A 25,393-nucleotide genomic window follows, 5' to 3' on the forward strand; every position below is an offset into this window, starting at 1 on the left:
GGAGTGTGTGATGCTCTGCCATACTCACTGAAGTAGGAGTGAACAGGAGAGCTGATTGAACAACAGGTAGCAAGCGTACCCTCTATTGATTAAGGTAAGCACTAGTATTTACTTCGGTAAATAAACAACTAATAAGCAATAATTCACCTGATACAGTATCAGCTTTTTAACTTTAAGAATCGTTTGTTGATTTTAGCAATTACAACACTATACTAATTGACTATAAATTGACTTTATCACACACATTACAAAACTGCATCTTTGAAAATGACATATATTTTATTACTGTTTTATATTCATGACCTTTGAAATTTTTCAACCTTACATAATATACTAGTAAAAATTACTGCAGCATCATTTTCAGTACAGAGTACATCAACCATTCTGCTGGACATAAATCATCTGATATTTGAAAATTATGAAATTTCATTCAGGGCATTATTACAAATACTCATCTGCATTTTGGCATTTGTATGGACAATTTTTCTTTACTACGTTATCTCCTATGTTTGTACTCGATGTTCTATCATAGATAAGGGCACCTTCAATCTAGATTTTGACTTTCTTTCGATCACTGGATTTTTCTTAATTGCCTCCTAGGTTTAACATTTAGACTTTTAGCACCAGTGACTAGTCCTAGAAGGAATTAAAAGTTGTATGATGCAGTTTAATTCATTGTTTGTCTCGATTGAATCTTATTTATTGCATGTTTTTTGTATAATTTCAACATTGATCCTTACATCAATGATCAGTCCTACAGGGAATAATAATCAGAGTGATACAGTTTTGTAGTTACAGTTTATTATTGTTATTGTCTTCAGTAAAATCCTTGAATAATGGTAACAGCTTTACATAGATGATTATCTTTTTTTTTTTTTTTTTTTTTTGCAAATTAAATTTCATTCAGTTTCAATTGAAAAATGTAATAAAATAACAATTTTTTTCATTCATGACCATTTAAAGCAAACACTATTTTACAATGGTTGTCAAACAAGTTTGGCTTATATATAAACTCTCCCGCCTGTAAAGTGCAGCGAAGCCTATATAGGGAAGGGAGCTGGTATGCTGGAGAAAATTGGCAGTACTTTCCAAAGCGATGAAAATGCTATCATTTCGTTGAAATATGTCTATAATTTGAGAGTCAAAAACCGCATTTCACAATTAATTTTCATGATGTCATTCTTAGCGAGAAGTGTAGGGCTTGTTCATTCTACTGTATTTGGATAATACCACTGTGTAGTCATTTAGAATTGCTAACAAATATTACATCAGTGCATTTTTTTTGCTTTATTTTACATAGATTAATCTGATGTTGGTTGACATTTTCTCCAAGCTTCTGTATATATTTTGATAACATATCACATTATCAGATTTTTTTCATTACATTTTCTATGGACAAATTAGTAATATGCCAGATACTTAACAAAACAAAAACACAATTACTCGCTGGTACCTGTAGTTTCGAGAGTCTCACTCCTGAAATATGGCATTGCATTCAATGGATTACGGAATCACCATGACAGCAATGCAGCTCATCCTTTGATGGAGAGCGCTTTCAGTACATCAAGAAAACAAAGTGATTTTCCAAAAGGGGAAAACTTTTTTTATCAGAATATAAAACGATCAAGTCATATCCTAGAATATCCATTGATCACTTTTGGCAAACAACCAGATGAATGCATTGTAGAAACTGACAATGTATGCAACTGTGCAAGGTTAGAAACCAAAGAACCTGTTCATCAAATCGTCTGCGAGTCAAATGTACAGATATATAAGTGTAAGGGGAAAGGACAGTGCACTTGATACATTTTTGAAACAAAATGAAATAATTTGACTAAGAGTTGGAGATAATCAATAGAACAAACCGTAACACAATTGATTCTATAGCTGAAAGTTTAATAAACTTTATGTTAGAACAAATCGTAACACAATTGATTCTATAGCTGAAAGTTTAATAAACTTTATGTTAGAACAAACCGTTACACAACTGATTCTATAGCTGAAAGTTTAATAAACTTTATGTATAACAAAGTACCAATTTGATTGTCTACATGAGAGGATCTAAGTGTATGCATGACGGATTGTATAAGCTGTAGTGCAAATGAGAATGGCTGATCAAGAATAGTAAGTAATTTGGTATCATTTACCCTACCATTGTGAAGGCTGTGCAAGAATTATCATATAGTTCATTTACCTTGTGGTCATTTGCTATACCCTGTAAATAAGACATTTAAATAAAACATAATTCTTATTTAATGCTAATTTTATATCAGTTGATGTGTAATAAACAAAACCTGTATTGTTACACATCATTGATTATGATTACGAAAAAGACAGCATGATTGTGTAGTTTATACATAAAACTGACATGTATTCAATAAAGGTTGCCCTTAACGTCTTCTAGAAATCTAAATAGATTTTCATAATAACAACATAATCATCAGCGCTACTGAACATATCAAAGGCCGCATTTTTTTTTTCAAAACAGAAGAAAACAGAAAAACAACCAAATGAATAAATATTTAGAAACACATAAGATCGGTTAGTTACAGTTTACCAAAGAGTATTGACCTCCAAAACTGAATGCCGCACCAGGTGTAAGCTAGGCAGATGATGCGGGCAATTAGGTTTGTCCAGTGTCTCACAGTCACCATAACGATATAACAGACTGATTAGCCCTAATGTAATAATCAAGTTCAATGTTATCTAATAACAAATAACTTGGAGTGGGACAGAAATTACTATAATGTCATCAAACGTGTCTGCAATTATCAGAATACAATAACAATCTAACGATAAGGGTCAGCAGTCTTATACAGCTACACACTTTAGAATTCTTCATAATAAGCATACATTCTAGACGGCGTTTGTAAATTTATCAGAATATTTTCAAGTGGATGAACAAGGACCTGTCATTCTTCAAGTAAACCCTGTAAAACACTATTAAAATGTAACAAACTTGTTCACTCATTTTTCTTGTACAGTAACTTCTCTTATGGACACCATATATGTATATTTAAATTTCGGGGAATTTCAACAATGATTTCCAACTGTAAATGAAACCTGCTGATTATACTTTAGTAACAAAAAGAATTGAAGAACATACTTTTAAACCATTGAGTACTTCCATTCATTCATGTACAAAAAACTTGAAATCCCAACATAAATTCATTCACTATGATTCCTTAATAACTGTTTGTGTTTAATCAGTAAGTGTTGCATTTCAATTTTTTTTTTTTCCAGAAAATGTCGTCCTACACAAAGATCCTAGTGGCACAATTGTTGCTGGCAGGTTTACTAGTGGCCGTGGTGACCGGACAAAATTTCCATTACAGTAATGGGTGGCAACCAGGCAAAAGAGCATCTATAGCATCATCTGGTACACAAGTGTGCAGCTTCAGGCCTCATATAAAAGCCTTACTTCTTTGGATAATTGAAGTAAGTCTTGTGCAACAGATGACAACATCTTTAAAAAATATATGCGTCTTCAATATCAACTTCACAAATTGGAAAACTCTCACGAGTGAAATATCTGAACAATTAAAAAACAAGTTAATGAATTAAGATCTATCATGAACATCATTTTAACAGAATTGTTTTGTGAATGAAAACTAGCATTCTTGTGTTTCTCATTATTATTCAGGACGAAGTAAAACGAATTAAATCTTGTGGTAGCTCTGGATACGATGATATCATCAACCTCTTACAAGTAAGTAACTGATGTTAATAATGTTAATCTTAACAATGTGTAAATATTTGATTTACATTTGACAAAGTCATTAGTAATGTCTGGCCGGCCAATCTGTTTCACATTGACATAGGATACCTCCATCAAATGTAGTTATTTTACTCTTTAGGGAAATTTTTGAAAGAAATAACATTTTGTGTGATTTATTTCGTTATTTTGTCATTTTCAGACAAAGCAGAACGAACTTCCTGTTATGCCCAGTGACTCACAGTAAACTACAGATGGTTGACCTGAATAAAGAAACAAATTAAAGCACGCCCAATTGAAATACCGAAATATTTTGAATTAAGACAACATTTAAGGTTATTCTTCAAAATTGGCCAAATATGGAGAAAACACGAGATCCCAGGTATGGACAAGCATAATCACCAGGCACCATATCACTATCTGTAGAAAATATACGCACAAACGAAGAACGCAAGACCTATCTGTAAAACTGAAATATATTACCTCAAAACCTTGAAAACAAATAAATTTGTTGTACAGAAAACCAGAATCCTTATGATTTATATGCACTTGGTACTAAACATGATTAATAAAAAAATTGGGTCTTACCAGGTACTCTTGTGGTTTCTTTTTCAAAACAACACCGTCTATACAGCTGAATCGTGGATGCCATCAGTTTAACGTTTTCAACAAGGAGATCAGATAAATGTCTATGGAGCACATTCTGTTTGTTGTATTCACGGTATTTCGTATTTTCGTATTTCACGGACGATTTTTGTGTGTTCTTGAAATACAAAACCCTTTTATTTTTTAATTTTATTTTTTTTTATTTTTTAAGACAACATTGATATTTTTCTATCTTTGAAGACTCAAATCCATTTTACCTAATTATAGATTATACAACCGTTCAAACAGTTTTCATGCTGCCATGGAACACATGACTATGAAATAGAACCTAATACAGTAACTTTTCATTTTGTAGCTGTGTGTGTTATACTTGATCCTTACTGCAAATGATCAAACGAATGGACGTCAAAGTCTGAATTTTTCGAGACGAGCTTAACCATAAAACAAAAACAAGGATCATGTCAACAAAGTCTCTTGATGTCATATAGTTACAGCTTATAGCATGTGCCTTTTTCGTGAATGTAAACACGATAACCGGGGACAATTCAGATACACAGCAACAAGAAAATACCAACATGTGAACAGAATCCAAACTCCAATTCAATAAACATAGGGCAAAATACGACCCAAAACAATTATACAGAGATGCCTGTAAAAGTACAAGTGTATAAGACCATGCGTTCCGAAAGTGTAAGCATCTTCTGGTTCATCGACGATATCGACCATGTTAACTTTGAATAACCCAAGTGAGTAATGTCATATTCTCAAATGAGAACAAGGTGTACAGTAAGGGGACTAACATACAAAATAACCAGCATCAAACACATTCAGCTTTATTTCACACAAAAGAAATAGAGTTTGTCTCGATGAGATCTCTGTGACAACTGTAAAACTTCTCCATAACTTTCATCAACTTGCATCTCTTGAAACTCTGTGTTATGAGTTTGAAAGTTGACATTTGCAGTAAAATCATGACACTGGGAATAGGTCCTTAAATAAGTTATGTCTAACTTTAGACATTTAAAGTTCAAATTGGTATCACAAACGCTGTGCCGTCATGCATCCGGGCCAACATATGTTGCTATTTTGGGTAAAGGTTGGATTTATTACCCCCTTACCAAGGTTAAATCTACCAACAATAAAAGACTTTGACTTCACACTTTCTTGTCATCTGTTATGTTAACTTGTAAGAAAAGGTATGTTTCAGTACCTGGCCAATTCCAGATTCCTATGGTGATCACATTGTTTACTTAAGTCAATTTCAAATATGTGACTAGTTGTGACACAGGTCGTAGGATGGTAATAAGCATATCAGTTCTCAAACTCGGGCACTGATAAATGGATGGTTCAACTGTAAGTGACATATATGTAAAAATGGGGCAAAGCCACAATTGGCCTGGTTACGGTTGAGTGCAATGTTATATGGTATTTACAAGACAGTTAAGGGTGTTATATTTGTTGAGTATATAGAATATTTGTTATAAGAGAGAAAGTTTGGTTGTATTTTATGAATTGGTGCAGAAGAAGGGCATTTGAAGAAAGAAGTTGCAGCCATTTTGGGTTCGGAGATGTTCAAAAAATTGATGATGGACATCTAGGGCCCCAAGGTGATTTATATGTGAAATTTCGGAAAGATTCTTGTAGTAGCTTCTGAAAAACTGTGATAACAAGGAAAGTTTCAGAAATGGACAACAGATTATGGACCACGGATGAATGGTGATTAGATCAGCCCACTATGGATGGTGGGCTAAGAACTTAACAGCTTCATTTCTTTATCTTAGCACTGTAAAGTGTTTCTATTTGGCGGGGGCTTATAGTTTGCCATATTTGCAATTTGCTTTCAAAGTGTGAATTTAATACTTCCGTGAAAATTGTGATAATAGGTCAGTTGTATTTGCTATTATTACAATGAAATAAACTGTGTAATGCAAACTTTAGATCCCGCGAATAAGTCCCAGAAAGAAAAGTGCAAAATTTTGACACAGCAAAATTAAATCACTTCACAGTATTTTGACGTCATAACTTGATGTTGGATTTGAGTACCATGGAACTATATATATAAACATCCTACAAAGTTTCAAGCTTCTACATCAAAAACTCTAGGAGGATTTGATTCTACAAAACTGGTACCCCTTTTCCCCTTCAAACTGCGGAAAATAACTAAGTTCCAAAGCCTAGAAAATCCAGAAAAATGACCGGAATGAATCCATGATAGGAGGTACACATCTTCAACATATATCTATAAACATCCTACAAAATTTCAAGCTTCCACATCTACAAAACTGGTACCCTTATTTCCTGCCCGCTTGCCCGCCCAACATTCATCACACTATAACCCAGATTTGAACTATGTGCAACCCGGCCAAAAATGGATAAATCTAGCTTAAACTGTTGGCTTTTTTTTTTTTTTTAAATATTACTGTCAAAGTTGTAATTTTCACAGTAGTATTTAAAATGCAAAATATATTTCCATATGGCTAATTTGAAAAAATAAAGGGGAAATAAACATACACCTACAATACTGATTAAACGATCTGTCATAGACCACCTACTATTCTAAAACACACTCTGACATTAATTTTTTTTACTTTTGAGATTTGTCATGATATATGCTATATCTAGAATACGAGCCAACACTGCTGTTACTATAAGTGGTGGATTAAAATTTCCTGTGCCTCTTACCTGGATACCAGAGGGTATGCAGGAGATTGATTGGTAAGTGTGAGCTTAAATCAAGTAGAATCAATTTCAACAAGCTAGAGGCGGGTTCTGCAAGATTTTATTAGGAAGTCGGTCTACCAATTTTGCCTGACAGAAAAGGTAAAACCGGCAGACAGACTACCTAATAAAATCATGGAGAACCTGCCTCTAGCCTGTTCGGGTCGATTCTTTTTGATATATATTGATAACACAACATATGAATCACAATTCCATTTTGTGAAAATAACGTACCATTGACAACTTTTGGAATATATCAAGAACAGCTGTTTACTTTGTAACCAAATTTTACAAATTATTGTATTATCAAATGAATACAAAATAATGCTAAATTTAGCATGACTCTGCCAAGAATGATAGTCAGGTCCCTATAATATGGCATTCTGGGTAACCCAGTTGTAATTAAGAGATGATAGACATGTCCCTATAATAAGGCATTCTGGGTGGCCCAGTTATAATTCAGAGATGAAAGTCATGTCGCTATAATAAGGTATTTTGTGTAACCAAGCTGTAATTCAGAGATGATAGACATATCCCTATAATAAGGTATTCTGGGTAATCCTGTTTGTAATTAAGCGATTATAGTCATGTCCCTGTGATGAGGCATTCTGGGTAATCCTGTTTGTAATTAAGCGATTATAGTTATGTCCCTGTGATGAGTCATTCTGGGTAATCCTGTTTGTAATTAAGCGATTATAGTCATGTCCCTGTGATGAGGCATTCTGGGTAATCCTGTTTGTAATTAAGCGATTATAGTCATGTCCCTGTGATGAGGCATTCTGGGTAATCCTGTTTGTAATTAAGCGATTATAGTTATGTCCCTGTGATGAGGCATTCTGGGTTATCCTGTTTGTAATTAAGCGATTATAATAACAATAACAAAATACAAACATGTAAACAAAACAATAATCTCAAATTCGATAAAGCTCAGGAAAATATGAACAAAAGAAAGATTTACAAAAAGACTACTGAAATCGGCACAAGGAGAATAAGACCAGGTGTTCCAGAAGATTGTTTGCCTTCTGCTTTCATCGACGACACTCACCATGTAAATCATGGTCAATCCAAGTAAGTAATGTTACGTTCCCAAATGTGAACAAGGTATACAACAACTGTACCAACGAGCAAACTGAAAAGCATCAAACACAACCGGCTTCATATTACACAAAGAAATAGAACAATGTTAAATGAGATCTTTTAGAAGACTGTAAATCTCCCAATAGACAAGTCCCTGTAGCCTACACTTACTAGGTGATAATGTCATCATTCAGAGCTTTATCAGCATGCCCCTTTACTCTGGGCAAACTGGATGACCAAGCTTTCCATTGAGAGATTAAGAACATGTCCATATAACCTGAGGTAAATAGTAGACCCAGTTGTCATTTTTATTTTATTATGTCTCTGGAGCCTGGGCATTCTGGGTGACCATATCATTTAGGGATTTATAAACATGTTCCTGCAGCCTGTGTCTTGGCATACTGGGTGATCTTAGTTGTAACAGAGATTATAAGCATGATTTTGTAGCCTATATTTATTGAATCAGCTAAGTTGGCATTGAGTTCATCCTGCAGTCTTGGCTTAATGAGTGAGCAAAATTATCATTTATTAAAAGATTATAAACATGCTGTGTAACCAAGGCTAATTTCCTTTACAGAATTTTCATTGGGAAATAATTAGCATACTACTGTAGCCTGGGTTAATAGATGAGTCAAATTTGCGTCACGAGATCATAAACATGTCCCTGTAGTCTGGGCAAACTGGCTCACCCAGTCATCCCCACGAGATTATAAACATGTCCCTGGAGCTTGGCAAACTGGGTCGTCCAGTCATCACCATGAGGTTATAAACATGTCCCTGTAGTCTGGGCAAACTGGGTCATCCAGTCATCACCATGAGGTTATAAACATGTACCTCTAGTTTGGGCAAACTGGGTCACCCAGTCATCATCATGAGGTTATAAACATGTCCCTGGAGCCTGGCATACTGGGTCCCCCAGTCATCATCATGAGGTTATAAACATGTTTTTCTAGTCTGGGGAAACTGGGTCACCCAGTCATCATCATGAGGTTATAAACATGTCCCTGGAGCCTGGCATACTGGGTACCCCAGTCATCATCATGAGATTATAAACATGTCTCTCTAGTCTGGGGAAACTGGGTCACCCAGTCATTACCATGAGATTATAAACATGTCCCTCTAATCTGGGCAAACTGGGTCACCCAGTCATCACCAAGAGATTATAAACATGTCCCTGGAGCCTGGCAAACTGGGTCACCCAGTCATCACCATGAGATTATAAACATGTCCCTGGAGCCTGGCATACTGGGTCACCCAGTCATCACCATGAGGTTATAAACATGTCCCTGTAGTCTGGGCAAACTGGGTCACCCAGTCATCACCATGAGATTATAAACATGTCCCTCTAGTTTGGGCAAACTGGGTCATCCATTCATCACCATGAGGTTATAAACATGTACCTCTAGTTTGGGCAAACTGGGTCCCCCAGTCATCATCATGAGGTTATAAACATGTCTTTCTAGTCTGGGGAAACTGGGTCACCCAGTCATCACCAAGAGGTTATAAACATGTCTTTCTAGTCTGGGGAAACTGGGTCACCCAGTCATCACCATGAGATTATAAACATGTCCCTGTAGCCTGGCATACTGGGTCACCCAGTCATCACCATGAGATTATAAACATGTCCCTGGAGCCTGGCAAACTGGGTCACCCAGTCATCACCAAGAGATTATAAACATGTCCCTGTAGTTTGGGCAAACTGGGTCACCCAGTCATCATCATGAGATTATAAACATGTACCTCTAGTTTGGGCAAACTTGATCACCCAGTCATCATCATGAGATTATAAACATGTACCTCTAGTTTGGGCAAACTGGGTCACCCAGTCATCACCATGAGGTTATAAACATGTCCCTGGAGCCTGGCATACTGGGTCACCCAGTCATCACCATAAGGTTATAAAAATGTCTTTCTAGTCTGGGGAAACTGGGTCACCCAGTCATCACCATGAGGTTATAAACATGTCCCTCTACTCTGGGCAAACTGGGTCACCCAGTCATCACCATGAGATTATAAACATGTCTCTCTAGTCTGGGGAAACTGGGTCACCCAGTCATCACCATGAGGTTATAACCATGTCCCTCTAGTCTGGGGAAGCTCGGTCACCCAGTCATCACCACGAGGTTATAAACATGTCCCTCTAGTTTGGGCAAACTGGGTCACCCAGTCATCACCATGAGATTATAAACATGTCCTTGCAGACTGGCATACTGGGTCACCCAGTCATCATCATGAGGTTATAAACATGTCCTCTAGTCTGGGCAAACTGGCTCACCCAGTCATTACCATGAGATTATAAACATGTCCCTCTAATCTGGGCAAACTGGGTCACCCAGTCATCACCATGAGGTTATAAACATGTCCCTCTAGTCTAGGCAAACTGGGTCACCAAGTCATCACCACGAGGTTATTAACAAGTCCCTCTAGTCTGGGCAAACTGGGTCACCCAGTCATCACCACGAGCTTATAAACATGTCTCTTGAGCCTGGCAAACTGGGTCACCCAATCATCACCATGACGTGTTAAACATGTCCCTGGAGCGTGGCATACTGGGTCACCCAGTCATCACCATGAGGTTATAAACATGTCCTCTAGTCTGGGCAAACTGGGTCACCCAGTCATTACCATGAGATTATAAACATGTCCCTCTAATCTGGGCAAACTGGGTCACCCAGTCATCACCAAGAGATTATAAACATATCCCTGGAGTCTGGCAAACTGGGTCACCCAGTCATCACCATGAGATTATAAACATGTCCTTGCAGACTGGCAAACTGGGTTACCCAGTCATCACCATGAGATTATAAAGTTGTCCCTGGAGCGTGGCATACTGGGTCACCCAGTCATCATCATGAGGTTATAAACATGTCCCTGGAACCCAGCTTACTGGGTCAACCAGTCATTACCATGAGGTTATAAACATGTCCCTGGAGCCTGGCATACTGGGTCACCCAGTCATCACCATGAGGTTATAAACATGTCCCTCTAGTCTGGGCAAACTGGGTCACCCAATCATCACCATGACGTGTTAAACATGTCCCTGGAGCGTGGCATACTGGGTCACCCAGTCATCACCATGAGGTTATAAACATGTCCCTCTAGTCTGGGCAAACTGGGTCACCCAGTCATCACCAAGAGATTATAAACATGTCCCTCTAGTCTGGGCAAACTGGGTCACTCAGTCATCACCAAGAGATTATAAACATGTCTCTGGGGCCTGGCAAACTGGGTCACCCAGTCATCACCATGAGTTATAAACATGTAGTCTGGGCAAACTGGGTCACCCAGTCATCACCAAGAGGTTATAAACATGTTCCTGTAGTCTGGCATACTGGGTCACCCAGTCATCACCATGAGGTTATAAACATGTCCCTGGAACCCAGCTTACTGGGTCAACCAGTCATTACCATGAGGTTATAAACATGTCCCTGGAGCCTGGCATACTGGGTCACCCAGTCATCATCATGAGGTTATAAACATGTCCATCTAGTCTGGGCAAACTGGGTCACCCAGTCATCACCATGAGGTTATAAACATGTCCCTCTAGTCTGGGCAAACTGGGTCACCCAGTCATCACCATGAGATTATAAACTTGTCCCTGTTTCCTGAACAAATCGGACTGCCCAGTCATCACAAGATTACATTCATTTCCCTATAGTCTGGGTGTACTGGGAGACCCAGTTATCACTAAGAGATCGTTAATCTGTCTCTGTAACATGAAGCTCTATCTTTTACATGTTAAACCTTGTTCATTCTCAGATTTTATAATAATTAAACCAGTTTCACTAACGCAACCCAAATCATATTACAAATATTTCTGACCTGTGATATTTATTTTTTAAAACAATAGCTGTTTCTTCTTGACCTTGGGCTATAGTGTTACCATATAGATGAAACTAATCTATCTAATTCAGAATGATGGCAGTGAACAATAGCTGTAAGTTATTGTATTATCAACCATAGAAACTATCATATAGGGTAATATCGTCTATTAGTTGTGTTATTTCTAATCTAAATTGTCCCTTTAACTTCACTTAATATAAATGAAATTTAAGTACATGTAACAAAGGTCATTATTAATTTCAATGCCTCTGCAAGGAATCCAACCCGGGATCCCGGGCTTACTAGTCTGACACTCAATTGATGGAGTTAAAGAGAAGTTCAATACAATATATAAAACAGTAAACAAATGATGTAATTGAAGGCTGAATCTTATAATTGAACCAAATATTTGATGCAACAGGTTGTCAAACACAACCTTGTCCAGTGATAGAGAGTTATGCCAGCCATAACACCATTTGATTACAGTTTGATCTAATTGATCGAGTACAGTTATATCCAAACTGCTTGTCCAGTGATTTTTTTTCCAGATTACCTTCAATTTGATAACTTATTTTCTTAATTTTGTTTCAGGCAAGTAAGGATTAAGATTTTTTCACAAGGAAGTACAATTTTTTGAGTTCAGAACTTGAAAAATCTTTGTCATGAACACAACATTGAAAGCCGAGACTTACCTGCAATTTCTGGTAGAGTTCTAAGTTAATTGTTTTGATCTCTTCAAGCTGTTTTCGTAAAGAAATCATAGTGTCTTGTTTTTCATGGATATCTTTTTCTAAAATCCTTAAAGCCATCTCCATTTCCTGTTTCATACCGATCTGGAGTTCCAGTTCTTTTTCCACATCCTAAAGAATAATAATGCATGTTTGCTAACATATAATCACCAGCTTAACATCAAGATCAGGTAAATATGTTTGTGACAGATGAATAAACATGACAAAATACAACTGTGTATAGTTACTTACAAGCCTGGTCTGTGTTTCTTCATCCAACCTTTTCTTCATGTCACCATACATTTCATCAAGTCCTGCCCGAGACGTTTGATATGTTTCTCTCTCTGTCTCTATGTCTTGTTTATTAGCCTGAAAAGTCATATCAATACTGTATGTCAGCATATCTATGATAAAGAACCATGTATGATAAAGTCTAAACTATGCCTAGATCCAACTGTTAATTATAGGATACACGTTCTCGGCTCTCTTTGTTTAGGAAATTTTATACTGAGAGGCCACAGAGTATGTGATCCTTTGTTATATAAAACAGATAACATTTTGAAATAAACTAAGAATTCTGATATGATGTGTCATTGATTTCCCTGCTGCTCCTATCTTCTTGTAGCCTACACTAAAATACATCTATCATTTTTCGATGTGAACTGAAATAGTGTCTTTATACTATAAAACCTGCATCAGCTGAACAAATGATAAATATATATATATATAAAACTTATTTTGGCATGGAGACAGATTCAGCAAATAAAATATTACAGGTGACCTTGTTCAAAATTTAACTTTGTACATGTAATTATTACTATTCAATGCACATTTGTATGATCATTTATATTCTATAATTAGCATTAACATGATTTTAAGAGTTTCCTATAAAATCAACTGTAAAACAGTTTTAGAAAAGACAAGGTTGTCGGAGTCATCTCCCTTACAAATGATTTCGTGCAATATACATGTAAACAATTCTTGGTAACTAAGCAATATATATTAATAATTTTATATCAATAATTTTTTAATCATTCAAAGTCCATTTTTTGCCACCTCCCTTGAGTGCTCTGTATTGACAGGTTTAGTTGCATATTGCAATTTTTTTATTTTGATTACTTTAATTATATCACTATATTTTCCGTCCCTTCATGGATACAGTGGCCTTTAGTTTCCCACCAATAGCTAAAAAACTGTATAAACTATAGACCTAATAATATAAAAACAACAGACAGGAATGATGTATTTATTGATCTTAAAAGGAAATCATACTGAAATCTTGAAACAATATTCATCTAAGAATATAGATATATGTGTGTACATTTATATGTCTACAGCAAGTGCTTGGTATACTGTGCACACTATTTAAACTGACGAAACAAAAGTCGCTCAACCATAGCTAGTATGTAAATTGTCTCTCAACCATGGATTTGAATTATCATTATGATTCATGATATCTTTTTTAGAAAAGAAATATTTCATTGAAGAATTGGATACATATACTTCACTGACAAATTAGATACTATCAAATCTATGAAACAAAAAAGAATACAGCTCTCACAGGTACATTTATACATTACTTAATGTCAAAGGCATTAAATGTGGTATCTTACATTTAATGGTAACTTGCAAACGACAAATGTGAAAGCAGACAAAAATATCTTTTTGGTTTCTTAAACGAGCTCAAGTGATATCATTTCACTTTGGCAATAAAGTAATACATTTCTACTCTGCAAAACCAAACTTTTGTGTACTGTTTGAAAAATCTTGTGCAAATCATAAGACGTGAAGCAGATTACAAAAATACAGTTTAAGGATGAAGGGCCAACTGACTGGTGACAATAGATGTGACTTACCAGTGTCTTTTCTGACTGTAACACCAATGGAAAGTGTTCAACTAATATGTAATTTTATTATCCTTACTGTACCAAACTCATGCTTTTGTTTTGTGTGTTTGTGGGAGTCCAGTCCCTATCTACCATACATCAGTAAAAAAAATTAAGAGCGTTCTTTATTTATAAATGTGGAATGATCTTAGCATAGTAATAATAATGCCAAATAAACAGAAAAAATAATATTTTGATGAAATTGTCCAACTACAAGCAAAATGCTTGCAAATCCCATTAAAATGTTCTCAGACATGACTTATCTCCCCTTCAATATTTTTTTAAACTTAACACAGCAAAAGGTCAGGTAACTACAAATGTCCAGTGGGTTGACAACAAAAAGGTCCTGAGTTTGAATCACAATCAAGCCATCAGATTTTTATGCCAATGTTTGTAGATTTGTTTCATCGTTCAAAAGTTTCTCAAAGAACATGTTTCTTTTCAGAAACAATATATTTAATTTCTTAATTATTAAAATCACAATAGAAATAGTTTCCATGTATAGTTACATTTACAACCAGCATTTCAAAGATCTCTAAATGATTAAATCTTTTTATTATTATTATTTTAATCTGTTTTAATTTCAATTTCAAAATAAAGTTGTTCAAATATATAAAGTCATTTTTAAAATGTTCTTTTAAAAACAGATTGAATCAATTGTTTCCTTGTTTATCCTACAAACTAATCCTTTTTCTACCTGATTTTATCAACTTTACTTCATATCATGGTAAACTTTCATTGTAATCATGTTTTTTTTTAAGATTGTAAGATCGATATATACCTGTGATATCGTACAATTATGTACATTTATATCATCCTGCATCTTAACACATAGTTTTTTCATCTTGGTATTCACTTCTTTTTTTTCCAATACTAAAATAAATTATCAAAATTTCAATTTCTATAAGGACTGGTATATATTCAAACAGCTGAGAATAAATAAAAAAAAATAGATATTCTTTTGTGTTATTTGATCAAATTATTAAAATAACACCATATATATATTCTGACTGAATAGTGATGTTGTTAAAAATCTACAGAAAACTACAGAGTGAAGTTTATCAGAGTATGTGATAAAGGCAGAGTATTTCATATACATCAGGATATACCTCCATCTGTTTCTGTGCGTCTTGGAGGAGAGAGCTCTTCTGTGCCTGAAGAGCAGCGTTTTCCTCCTGCAGAGTTAGAATGGTGTTTTTAGAAATTGCCAAGTCTTCTTTCATCAAGGCATTAGTTGTCTGTGCTGTCTCCATTTTCTGTTGTAGGTTTGTTACAGTAGCGCTGTGTAAAGTATAAAGAGGTTCTCTAAGCATTGGGGTTTTTTTATCAATTAAATTTCAGAGGTTTTGCCAAAAAATTGTCTTGAAATATATTACAGTTTTCTTTAATCCTTTATTATGGTATCTTTTTTTGGTGGTTTGATTCCATCCTCCAAATTAAAAAAAAAATACTGCTACATTATTCTGGCAGTTTCTACCCCGATATAATCAGTTAGAAACATTGTTTGCAAGTATTCTTCACCACATTTTACTCATGGGTAACATTATAATTTTCACTTTTCTCAACTAGGTTCCCAGTTACTACTAAATCATTGCAAACCTACACATCAGACCAGTTCTATAATCAACTCTAATCCTAAACAAGATGCCCATATGGCCTGTATCTCTCACCTGGTTTACTTTGATGAAATTGATTTATATTAGATAAGGGAAAAGAATTTAAGACACTTGTATCTATTTCCCCGTAACAGACTTGACCCTCCTTCAAAAGATGACCCCATCCCTCTAATCCCAATGTGCCAGAATCCTTTCTTCATACAAAATCCCCTTTCCCCAGGCATGTCTCACACCAAACTGGGACAGAATCAAGGCATTCCTACGTAAGAATGATCTCAGAGAATTTGCCTACTTGCCCTGTTGTGCCCTATCACTCCCATTATACCGGGCAGAGATTCATTTTTACTACAAATTGGTACCTTTTCACTCAAGCATGCATTAGGCCAAATTGGGACAACATCCAGGTATTCCTACAGAAGAAGGATTTTAAAGAAGTTACTATATTTTCCCTCTTGGGGCCATGACTCATGGTTTATACAAGAATGATTATGTTTCACCCAAGCATGCTTCAGACCAGTTTTGTACAATATCCTGCAATTCTTAAAGAACAAGATAGATTTTAATGATATTGATAAATTTCCCTATTGGGCCATGCCCCTCTGGCCAAAGGGGGCCAAGACACATCATTTATACAAAACTGACTTCCCTTCACCCAAGCCTGATTCTGATGCTTCTGACCAAATTTGATTTAAATCTGCTCAGCAGTTCACAACTAGTTGCAATAATAGGAAAAATTGATAGACGACGGACAACGAACGACGGACACCATGGTATTTCTAAAGCTCACATGGCCCTTCAGGTCAGGTGACCTAAAAATTATACTCTATCTTACTTCAGATGTCTGTTTAATTCTTCAAGGTAATTTTTCTGATCTAAAATTGTTGCCATTTTGGATTTTCCCTCCGCACTGAAAAGAAAGAATAATTCAATGACTTGAAATTAAGTTTTTAACAGGCTGACAATCAACTGAACTGGTTACATCTTTAATCAACTTCTATAACTCCACCAAGTACAGGCAGATTGTTACTTGTAGATCTTTCATTTCTTGCAAAGTTTCCTTAATTAAATTTTGCCATTATCCTTTTTCTAACATTAACAGATTAAGGAATTTTTATTGAGTACTCCAATGGTATCTGCAATAGGATGATTAGTATCATATAAAAAAAAATCACTCAAAGTCATCCATTTTTTTAATAAAAAAAAAAAAAAATCATATCTGAAGATTTTGTGAAACAAGAAGAATCATAGATATATGAATCATTATATCATTTTTGAATAAATTTTAACCATCAAGTTATTTCACTGATTAAAATTCTGAAGTTTTGTTTTAGAAAACAAATGTAATTTTGAGGAAACAGGCTCCATTATACTATACCTGTCTTCATCAGGTGACTGGTCGTGTAATCGTGAGTCTTTAAGATACAAACTAAAGTCTATCACACCCATCTGTAAACAGAGAAACAATAAAATCTGCTCATTATGTGTAAGTGTGGTAATAACTAGAACAACGCCGAATCTAAAGTGACACATATTGTTGTACATAACAATATGCTTAACTCGAGATCCCAGAGAAGTATCAACACCCATTATTGATTCATCTTCATTTCTTCTCTAAAAGTTTAATCTTTTCCCTTCTTTTTTTTCCATTCCACTTATTTCCTCTTAATTAAACAAAATTTTGAAATTTCTCTCAAGAGCAAAAATAATCTTCAAATATCAAATGATAAAATGTTCACCTGACAATATTTAGTTTTTTTTTCAGTTCAAAAAAATCAAAAGGGCACAACAAGAGACCAAGGGAAAACTACATAAAATTTGAAAAAGATCTATCCAGTACTTTTCACGAAAAAGTGATGACAAACTTTCAATAAAATAAAAAGCAAAAAAGGGCCTATTTTTGACACATGATTTCTATGATCAGAACTGAAATACAACAGACACAACTAAGGACAGAGACAAACCTATACATGAAATTTGTCACAGATTCATCCAGTATTTCCCAAGAAATAGCAATAACAAATTTTCATTGTCAAAATCGAAGATGGCAATCTATCGGCCATTTTGTTTTTCCAAGCAGTCTGCAAAACTGAAAGGGTACATCAAGGGGTCCCTATATATTATATTTGAGAATCGCGATAACTAATTATTACAATCAAAATTCAAGATGGCCACCTGTTTGCGATGTTGATAATACACAACCAAAGACTAAGAGAACTCTATAGATGAAATTTGAAAAAGATCAATCGAGCATGTCTCAAGAAAATGTAATATAACAAGAGGCCCATAGAGCCTGTATCACTCACCTGGTTTACTTTGCTGAAATTGATTTATTTTAGCTAAAGGAAAAGTATTTGAAACACTTGTATCTATTTCCTATAACAGGTGCGGCCCTACTTCAAAAGTGGGTTAGATGCAGTTGTCTGATAATAAAAAAGTTCTCAGCATAATAAAGATTTTAAAGAACTTTCTCTATGCCTACTATTTGGCCCAATTCCTCTGACCAGAAACTGCTGTTCATACAAAATTGATCCCCTTTCCCCAAGCATGTCTCACACCAAATAGGGATAGAATCAAGGCATTCCTACAAAAAAAGAATGATCTCGAAGAATTTGACTACTACCCCTATTGGGCCCCATCACTTCTGCTATACAGGGATACAAAATTGATACTTTTTGACCAAAGCATGTATTAGGCCAAATTAGGACAACATCCAGGTATTCCTACAGAAGACTTAGGCTTTTAAAGATATTGATAGATTGTCGATATTGGGTCACGCCCCGCTGACCCAAGGGGGCCAAGATCCACAATTTATATAAAACTAATTTCCCTTCCCCCATGCATGCTTCAGACCTAATCTGGATAAATATCATGCAGTTCATGAAGAACAAGATAGATTTGAAAGAAAATTTGTTTCCCTTCCCCCAAGAATGCTGGTGACCAAATTTGATTAAAATCTGCGCAGTTCTTCATGAGTAGTTGACAGACAAAGAGCTAAAAATTGTTTAAGACCTATCAGATGGACGGACAATGGACACAGTGATTTTAATATCCCACCGTCTGATGATGGTGAGCTATAAATACTGAAATGTAACAAAATGGCAAGATCAATGTACCATTGGAAAAATCAACTGAGAGGGCCATGATCCTTAACGATCAATCAACAAAAACCTGATGAATTAAAATTCTCAACATTCCTTGAAATTATCAGAAACTCGTAAATGGTAGGTTTTGTGCATGAAAAACATTTGCACCATCATGTTACAAAATAACTTTGTACTGTGGTTAACACGTTGAAGTTTTGATCAGACTGAAAGTAACAACAAATAATCTCTTTCTTTTCTTTAAAGAATATCAAACTCCAAATGCTTTTCTCTTTGTCGTGAATGAAACATGAACAAAAGTCCAGACTATTTGTTCTAGATGAGTAATTTTGCATTTTAGGATCAAAGCGTAAAAATGAGATTTGGTCAGGACAATTTCAGGATCACTTCATGCATGTTTGATATCATTGCCACTCCCTGATAATGTTTCAGGCCAAATTTGGTTGAAATAAACTAGATCATTAAGATAGAGTAGTGTTTTGAACTAAAATAGTGTCTAACTTCCCCTTTTGGAGCATCGTCCAACTTTCTAAATTGAAAAAAATAATTCTCCACAAACAATGCTGTTTTGTACCACATTTGGTTTAAACCCATAAAAGCCTTCAGGAAGGGTAGCATTTTGAAGCAAAATATTTGGAGCCTCGCCCCTAAGTCCCTAGGGGTCATATCAACTTTCTGAATTTAAGAAATGGTTCCACCCGCTCAATCATATTTCAGACCAAATTTGGTTGAAATCCATTAAAGCCTTCAGGAAGAGTAATGTTTTGAAGCTAATTTCCCATCTTGGAGCCCTGCCCCCAAGTCCTTGGGGGTCGAATCACATTTCTGTATTTTAAGAATTATTTGCCAACCCTTACTCTTGTTACATACAAAATTTGAATGAAATCTATCCTAGCATTAAGGGAGAGTAGTGCTTGATTCAAAGTATTGTCTAACTACCTTTTTGGGGCCCTATCCCCATGTCCCTAAGGGTTGAATCAAATTTCTGAATATGAAATATGATCCCCTCCACCCCTTATGATGTTTCAGACTAAATCTGGTTGAAATCCACTGACGTGCTATGCAGGAGTAGTGTTTTAAAGGAAAAGTTTATGGACAGCACACAGCAGACGACACTAGACAATGGACAATGGATGATGGACAATACAAGATAACAATTGGTCTTTTGACCCAAAGAGTCAAAACCCAATTTCAAAAAATTATCAAATCAAAATTTCATCCATGAAAAATAACTTCATTCCATGGTTATTGTTACTAACATGTTTCAAAGAGCTCAGTCTAAAACTCTTTCTTTTTTTTTAACTAAGTTCAGTTGCCATGGCAACATGTCCAATTAAATCTTTAACTTACAGGCTGATCAAGATCCTCTTCCTTTACACAAATATTACAGTCAATCACATTTAGTCCAACCAAAAGTCCAGCAATCACCATACCTTCGTCCTCTATCATCATTGCCCCCGGGTCATAAAACTCGCTAAAAAACATATTTTTACAGTTAAAGTATGTTATACACAATTGAGAAGAATGAAAGTCAAGTATGATCAGAAGTAGGATATAATTCAATACAAAGGAATTCCAGTGTAGTATAATCAAACTTAAGTTTATTTATAAATTTGGAAGCTACAGTTGTTTTATAAGCTAAAGTGAGGCAGATAAATATGACATTATGTAGAAAATTTGTTAGTTGACTATATTTCATAACAGTGAAGTTGCTGTCATGATTTGATTGTTACACCCATCATACCTCAGAACTACATCTTTTTTTTCCATCAGTACTTTAAAGTAGTCTGCTAAAGTTTTCTGCATGGTGGCCAGCCTCAGCCAGGCTCTGGCACGTCCAAGAGGAGTTCTGTGATACAAAGGACAGAGAAAGGACATACTCAACAATTACTCAGTACATCATGCAGAGTCTGGTTAATCTTCATCATTCAACAAGAGATCCCAGAGGGATCTTGGCGCCCACCATTTGAGGATCTGTTTTCAGTTCTTGAAGATTTTTTTCATTTTGTTTGTTTGTTACAGGTGTTGTAAATGTTCATGAACTGGTCTTCATTGAATGTACTCAATGATGGCACAAGATATTTTTATTAAGCACCTATTAGTAAATATCATTTGAAAAAGATCCCAAAGTATTATTAGATAGCAGTCAGTTACAGGTGGATAATGGACAATATGCTTGTGCTGTATTATTGTCGACATCCAAGATGGCTGCCTGTGGGCCACCTTGATTTCAAATCAGTCCAAAAAAGGTACAATGCACAACTAGGGACCAAGGGAAACCAATATCTATGAAATATCAGAAGGATCCATCCAGTACTTCCTCAGATATAGCAGTAACAAGATTTTACTCTCAAAAACCAAGATGGCTGCCTGTCAGCCATCTTGATTTCGGATCAGTCCAAAAAGGTATAATGCACAACTTGGAACCAAAGGGAACATGCATATGAAATTTGAGAAAGATCCATCCAGTACTTTCCAAGAAATAGCAATAACAAACTTTTACATTCAAAATCCAAGATGGCCACCTGTCTGCCATCTTGAATTTGAATCAGTCCAAAAAAGGTACAATGCACAACTAGGGGCCAAGGGGAAACTGCATATGAAATTTGAGAAAGATCCATCCAGTACTTTCCAAGAAATAGCAGTAACAATCTTTTACTTCCAAAATCCAAGATGGCTGCCTGTCGGCCATCTTGAATTCGAATCAGTCCAAAAAAGGTACAATGCACAACTAGGGACCAAGGGGAACCTGCATATGAAATTTGAGAAAGATCCATCCAGTACTTTTCCAGAAATAGCGGTAATAAGAATTGTTTACGGACGGACAGACACCTAGACAGACGGACCACGGACGCAGGGCGATTTGAATAACCCACCATCTATTAGATGGTGGGCTAAAAAATCTAAGGACCTTATCCTTCTAATACCCACCAGACGGACCACGGACGCAGGGCGATTTGAATAACCCACCATCTATTAGATGGTGGGCTAAAAAATCTAAGGACCTTATCCTTCTAATACCCACCAATAGGAACTGACTTACTTCTCTAATTTAGTGATTTTCTGAACTCTTCTTAAGATTTAGATAAAAATTATAAAGTTTTCTGTCCAATTTGACTTCACGTTAGAACAATGCAAGACTTGCTTAGAATACTCCAAAGAACTTCTACCATTAAGATAAAGTTTGTACCAAATCACATGACTTTCACACTTGAATACAGCATTGATTCAACTAGAAAACATCAAAATGACTGCCCTAATATTATAGGGTGTAAAACTTGATGTCGTGATACTATGGTGTAAATAGAAAAAATATGAACCAATTCTGTTGGAAGATTTTCTCAATATGACATTGATTCTTTATGGCATGGCTATATGATGTGACAGGATGGGACGGACATGGGTTACAACATAACCTCCATCCACCAAATGACACTAGAAAACAACTTTTGCTCAACTACAACATGTCTAAATTCCCCGACTTCCAAACATATATAAGTATCATATTGTTTGATGAATTTGCCAAAGATGTCAAATGTGACCTTTAACCTTTAACCTTAATTGATGACCACCTACTGGGTAGTATGGTGGTGTCCATGATACCATGGTAAATACATAAATCAGAATCACATCTGTTGAAAATTTTTAAGATATGACACATTGATTCTGAATAGGACAGTGTCTACCAGAACTACATCACTGACACTATGGAATGAGATAGACCTAGGTAACAGGATATGCAGCCGCCCACCCTCCCCTTCCCAACCCCCACCCCAATGACGAAAATGGCAAGGCAGGGCTCTCACACCCCATTTTGGGACTGGGGCCCTTCGAATTGGGAAAAATAGCAGCGTTTTCCTTAGAATTGGGAAAACTTGGGGTCTAAATTGGGAAAAAAAAGATAACATTTTGCATTGGGAATCGGCCCCAAATCTGGCAGATTGAGAGCCCTGCAAGGAGATGTAAAAGATAACCAAATTATCTCATGATTTACTTTATATGAGGCATATCCCTCACACTGGTGCTGATCTCTGATGCCTCTGGGACAAGCTTCTCCACCATCTCCAGAACACACCAGAAGTCCTTTTTGTCCCGTAGTAAACCTTTCCTTGCTACAAAAAAAAAAAAAAATCACAACTCAGCTGGTGTAGCTATGCTACATATATATGTTTTATACATTTTCTGATAAACAGAACTAAATGCCAATGTGGACACAAAAACCAGAGGTAAAGTATATACTGAAACACTGAAGTATGGGTGGTCAGGTGGTGCAGAGATAACGCACTCACCTTTCATCTAGCCTTCCGGGGTTCGATTCCCAGAATAGACATGAAAAGGTAAGGGTCATCTGCCTAACCACATGGATTTTCCTCCCAAAACCTTACAACCCGGGCAACAACAGTGATTAAAATAAGCTGGAAAAACTTGCTTCACAATTGTTGTAAAATAAATTACGTTTATTATTATCATACTAAAGTTTTGTAGGTTTGCCTCTTCTTCACCACAGGAAGACAAAATATATACCCATCAGAATTTGAACAACCCATCAGAGGAAATTCTAGAATTGTTTCTGTTCAGGGATTTAGATCACACTCATTGTATCAATATCAAATTGACTTTACAATAAATCCAGGTTGCCAACATTACTTCTTACTAATAAAAAGGTCTGGTGGTGGGCTTATTACAGGAAATGTAAAGTATTGATTTGTTATTCTACGGATTGTATATGCATAGGAATATAACCAGGCATGACTTAATTAGAAATATGAATCAGGTAATTTTTTTTGTATATTGTATATTAGAAACCACTTAATGTCACTTTGGTTAATGTCATGTTCTGGTTATTATCACATTTTCTCCTAAGAAATGGCACATGATATTAAGCAGTTTTCACTGTATTAGTAACAGAATTGTTCAGTTATTTAGATTTACTGGTTTTAATAATGGTGTAATAGTTTTTAATTCTCTTGCAGATTTCATGAACCACATTAATAAATTATAAGATATTATAAGATTAATTACAGAGTTAAATCAATGACTTACGTTTGATTCCATGACGCAGTACATGCTCCAAGACAACGAAGAACTGCTGAAGTGGGACATGTTCATCGTCCAGCATGCGACCGTGTGATAATGAAGAGTCCAGCAGTTCTTTGATGACAAGTTTACAAATATTCAGTAGATTAGCCCTCTCTATTGTCTTGGGGTCGCGACCTGAAGGAAATTTTAGATTTGGAATTATCTAACTTAATAAGAGAGGCAATGTACAGTAATACACAGCAAATAATTTCAACAACTTGATTAAGTTGACGGTACTAGTATATAATGACATAGGAAAATCAGCATCTCCATAATCATCATCGTCATCATCACTATCACCATCAACATCATCATCATCATCATCATCATCATCATCATCATCATCATCATCATCATCATCATCATCATCATCATCATCATCATCAACATCATCATCATCATCATCATCATCATCATCAACATCATCATCATCATCATCATCATCATCACCAATCATCATCACCATCATCATCATCATCATCATCATCATCATCATCATCATCATCATCATCATCATCATCATCACCATCATCATCACCATCATCATCATGACATCAGTGAAATTAAAAAAAAAAAAGAAAAAGAAAAAAAAATTAAATTGCATGTTTTTAAGTTTCTAATGTATGCTGCATCCTCTTTAACTATATATCTATATTACATTTCCTTTTTTCCCTATCCAGTACAATATCAGTATATTCTGACCAAAAAAGTTAGAAACATTCAGTTGTTGAGAGCTATGATTATCAGTACACACTGAAAATTCTTTTACGACCTATCATCGATATCTGTAAATGACAAGTTCAGGTATTATTTCACATCAGGAAAGGTACAAATAAACTATATGTTTACCATTAAGCACAAACAAAGTCAACATTTTGTTTAGAAAGATGACTAAGGTATATGTACATAAATATACATCCAAACCCGAGCTCAGACCAGTGGCCTTTCAGAAGGCGTCAATTTCATAGAGAATTTTTTATAGCTTTAATAAAAGCCTACTGGAAAAAAAACTTTGTACAAAACATTTCTCAGTCAAAATACTTTG

At 35.5% G+C, this 25,393-nt stretch overlaps 2 protein-coding genes across 2 annotated transcripts in view; one reads left to right on the forward strand and one right to left on the reverse strand.

Moving 5' to 3' along the window:
• Positions 1-25,393, reverse strand: part of LOC132556026 (RUN and FYVE domain-containing protein 2-like) — a 55,421-nt gene that overhangs the window by 22,556 nt on the left and 7,472 nt on the right. Inside the window, exons 2-10 of the mRNA XM_060220757.1 lie at positions 24,313-24,483; positions 23,264-23,381; positions 21,014-21,118; positions 20,620-20,743; positions 17,544-17,614; positions 17,001-17,075; positions 15,662-15,833; positions 12,919-13,035; positions 12,631-12,798 (exon numbers count right to left, since the gene is read on the reverse strand). Coding sequence (XP_060076740.1) covers positions 12,631-12,798; positions 12,919-13,035; positions 15,662-15,833; positions 17,001-17,075; positions 17,544-17,614; positions 20,620-20,743; positions 21,014-21,118; positions 23,264-23,381; positions 24,313-24,483 — 1,121 coding nt within the window. The remainder of the gene's footprint in view (positions 1-12,630; positions 12,799-12,918; positions 13,036-15,661; positions 15,834-17,000; positions 17,076-17,543; positions 17,615-20,619; positions 20,744-21,013; positions 21,119-23,263; positions 23,382-24,312; positions 24,484-25,393) is intronic.
• On the forward strand, positions 3,247-3,962 carry LOC132557015 (prepro-gonadotropin-releasing hormone-like protein). Its single transcript, XM_060221837.1, has 3 exons — positions 3,247-3,438; positions 3,644-3,709; positions 3,918-3,962. Exons 1-3 carry the CDS (start codon positions 3,247-3,249, stop codon positions 3,960-3,962), a joined length of 303 nt encoding a protein of 100 aa, XP_060077820.1.

Source organism: Ylistrum balloti, unplaced genomic scaffold, assembly GCF_031769215.1.
Source record: "Ylistrum balloti isolate Yb309-2 unplaced genomic scaffold, AGI_CSIRO_Ybal_v1 Utg369558, whole genome shotgun sequence".
NCBI classification, from domain to species: Eukaryota; Metazoa; Mollusca; class Bivalvia; order Pectinida; family Pectinidae; genus Ylistrum; species Ylistrum balloti.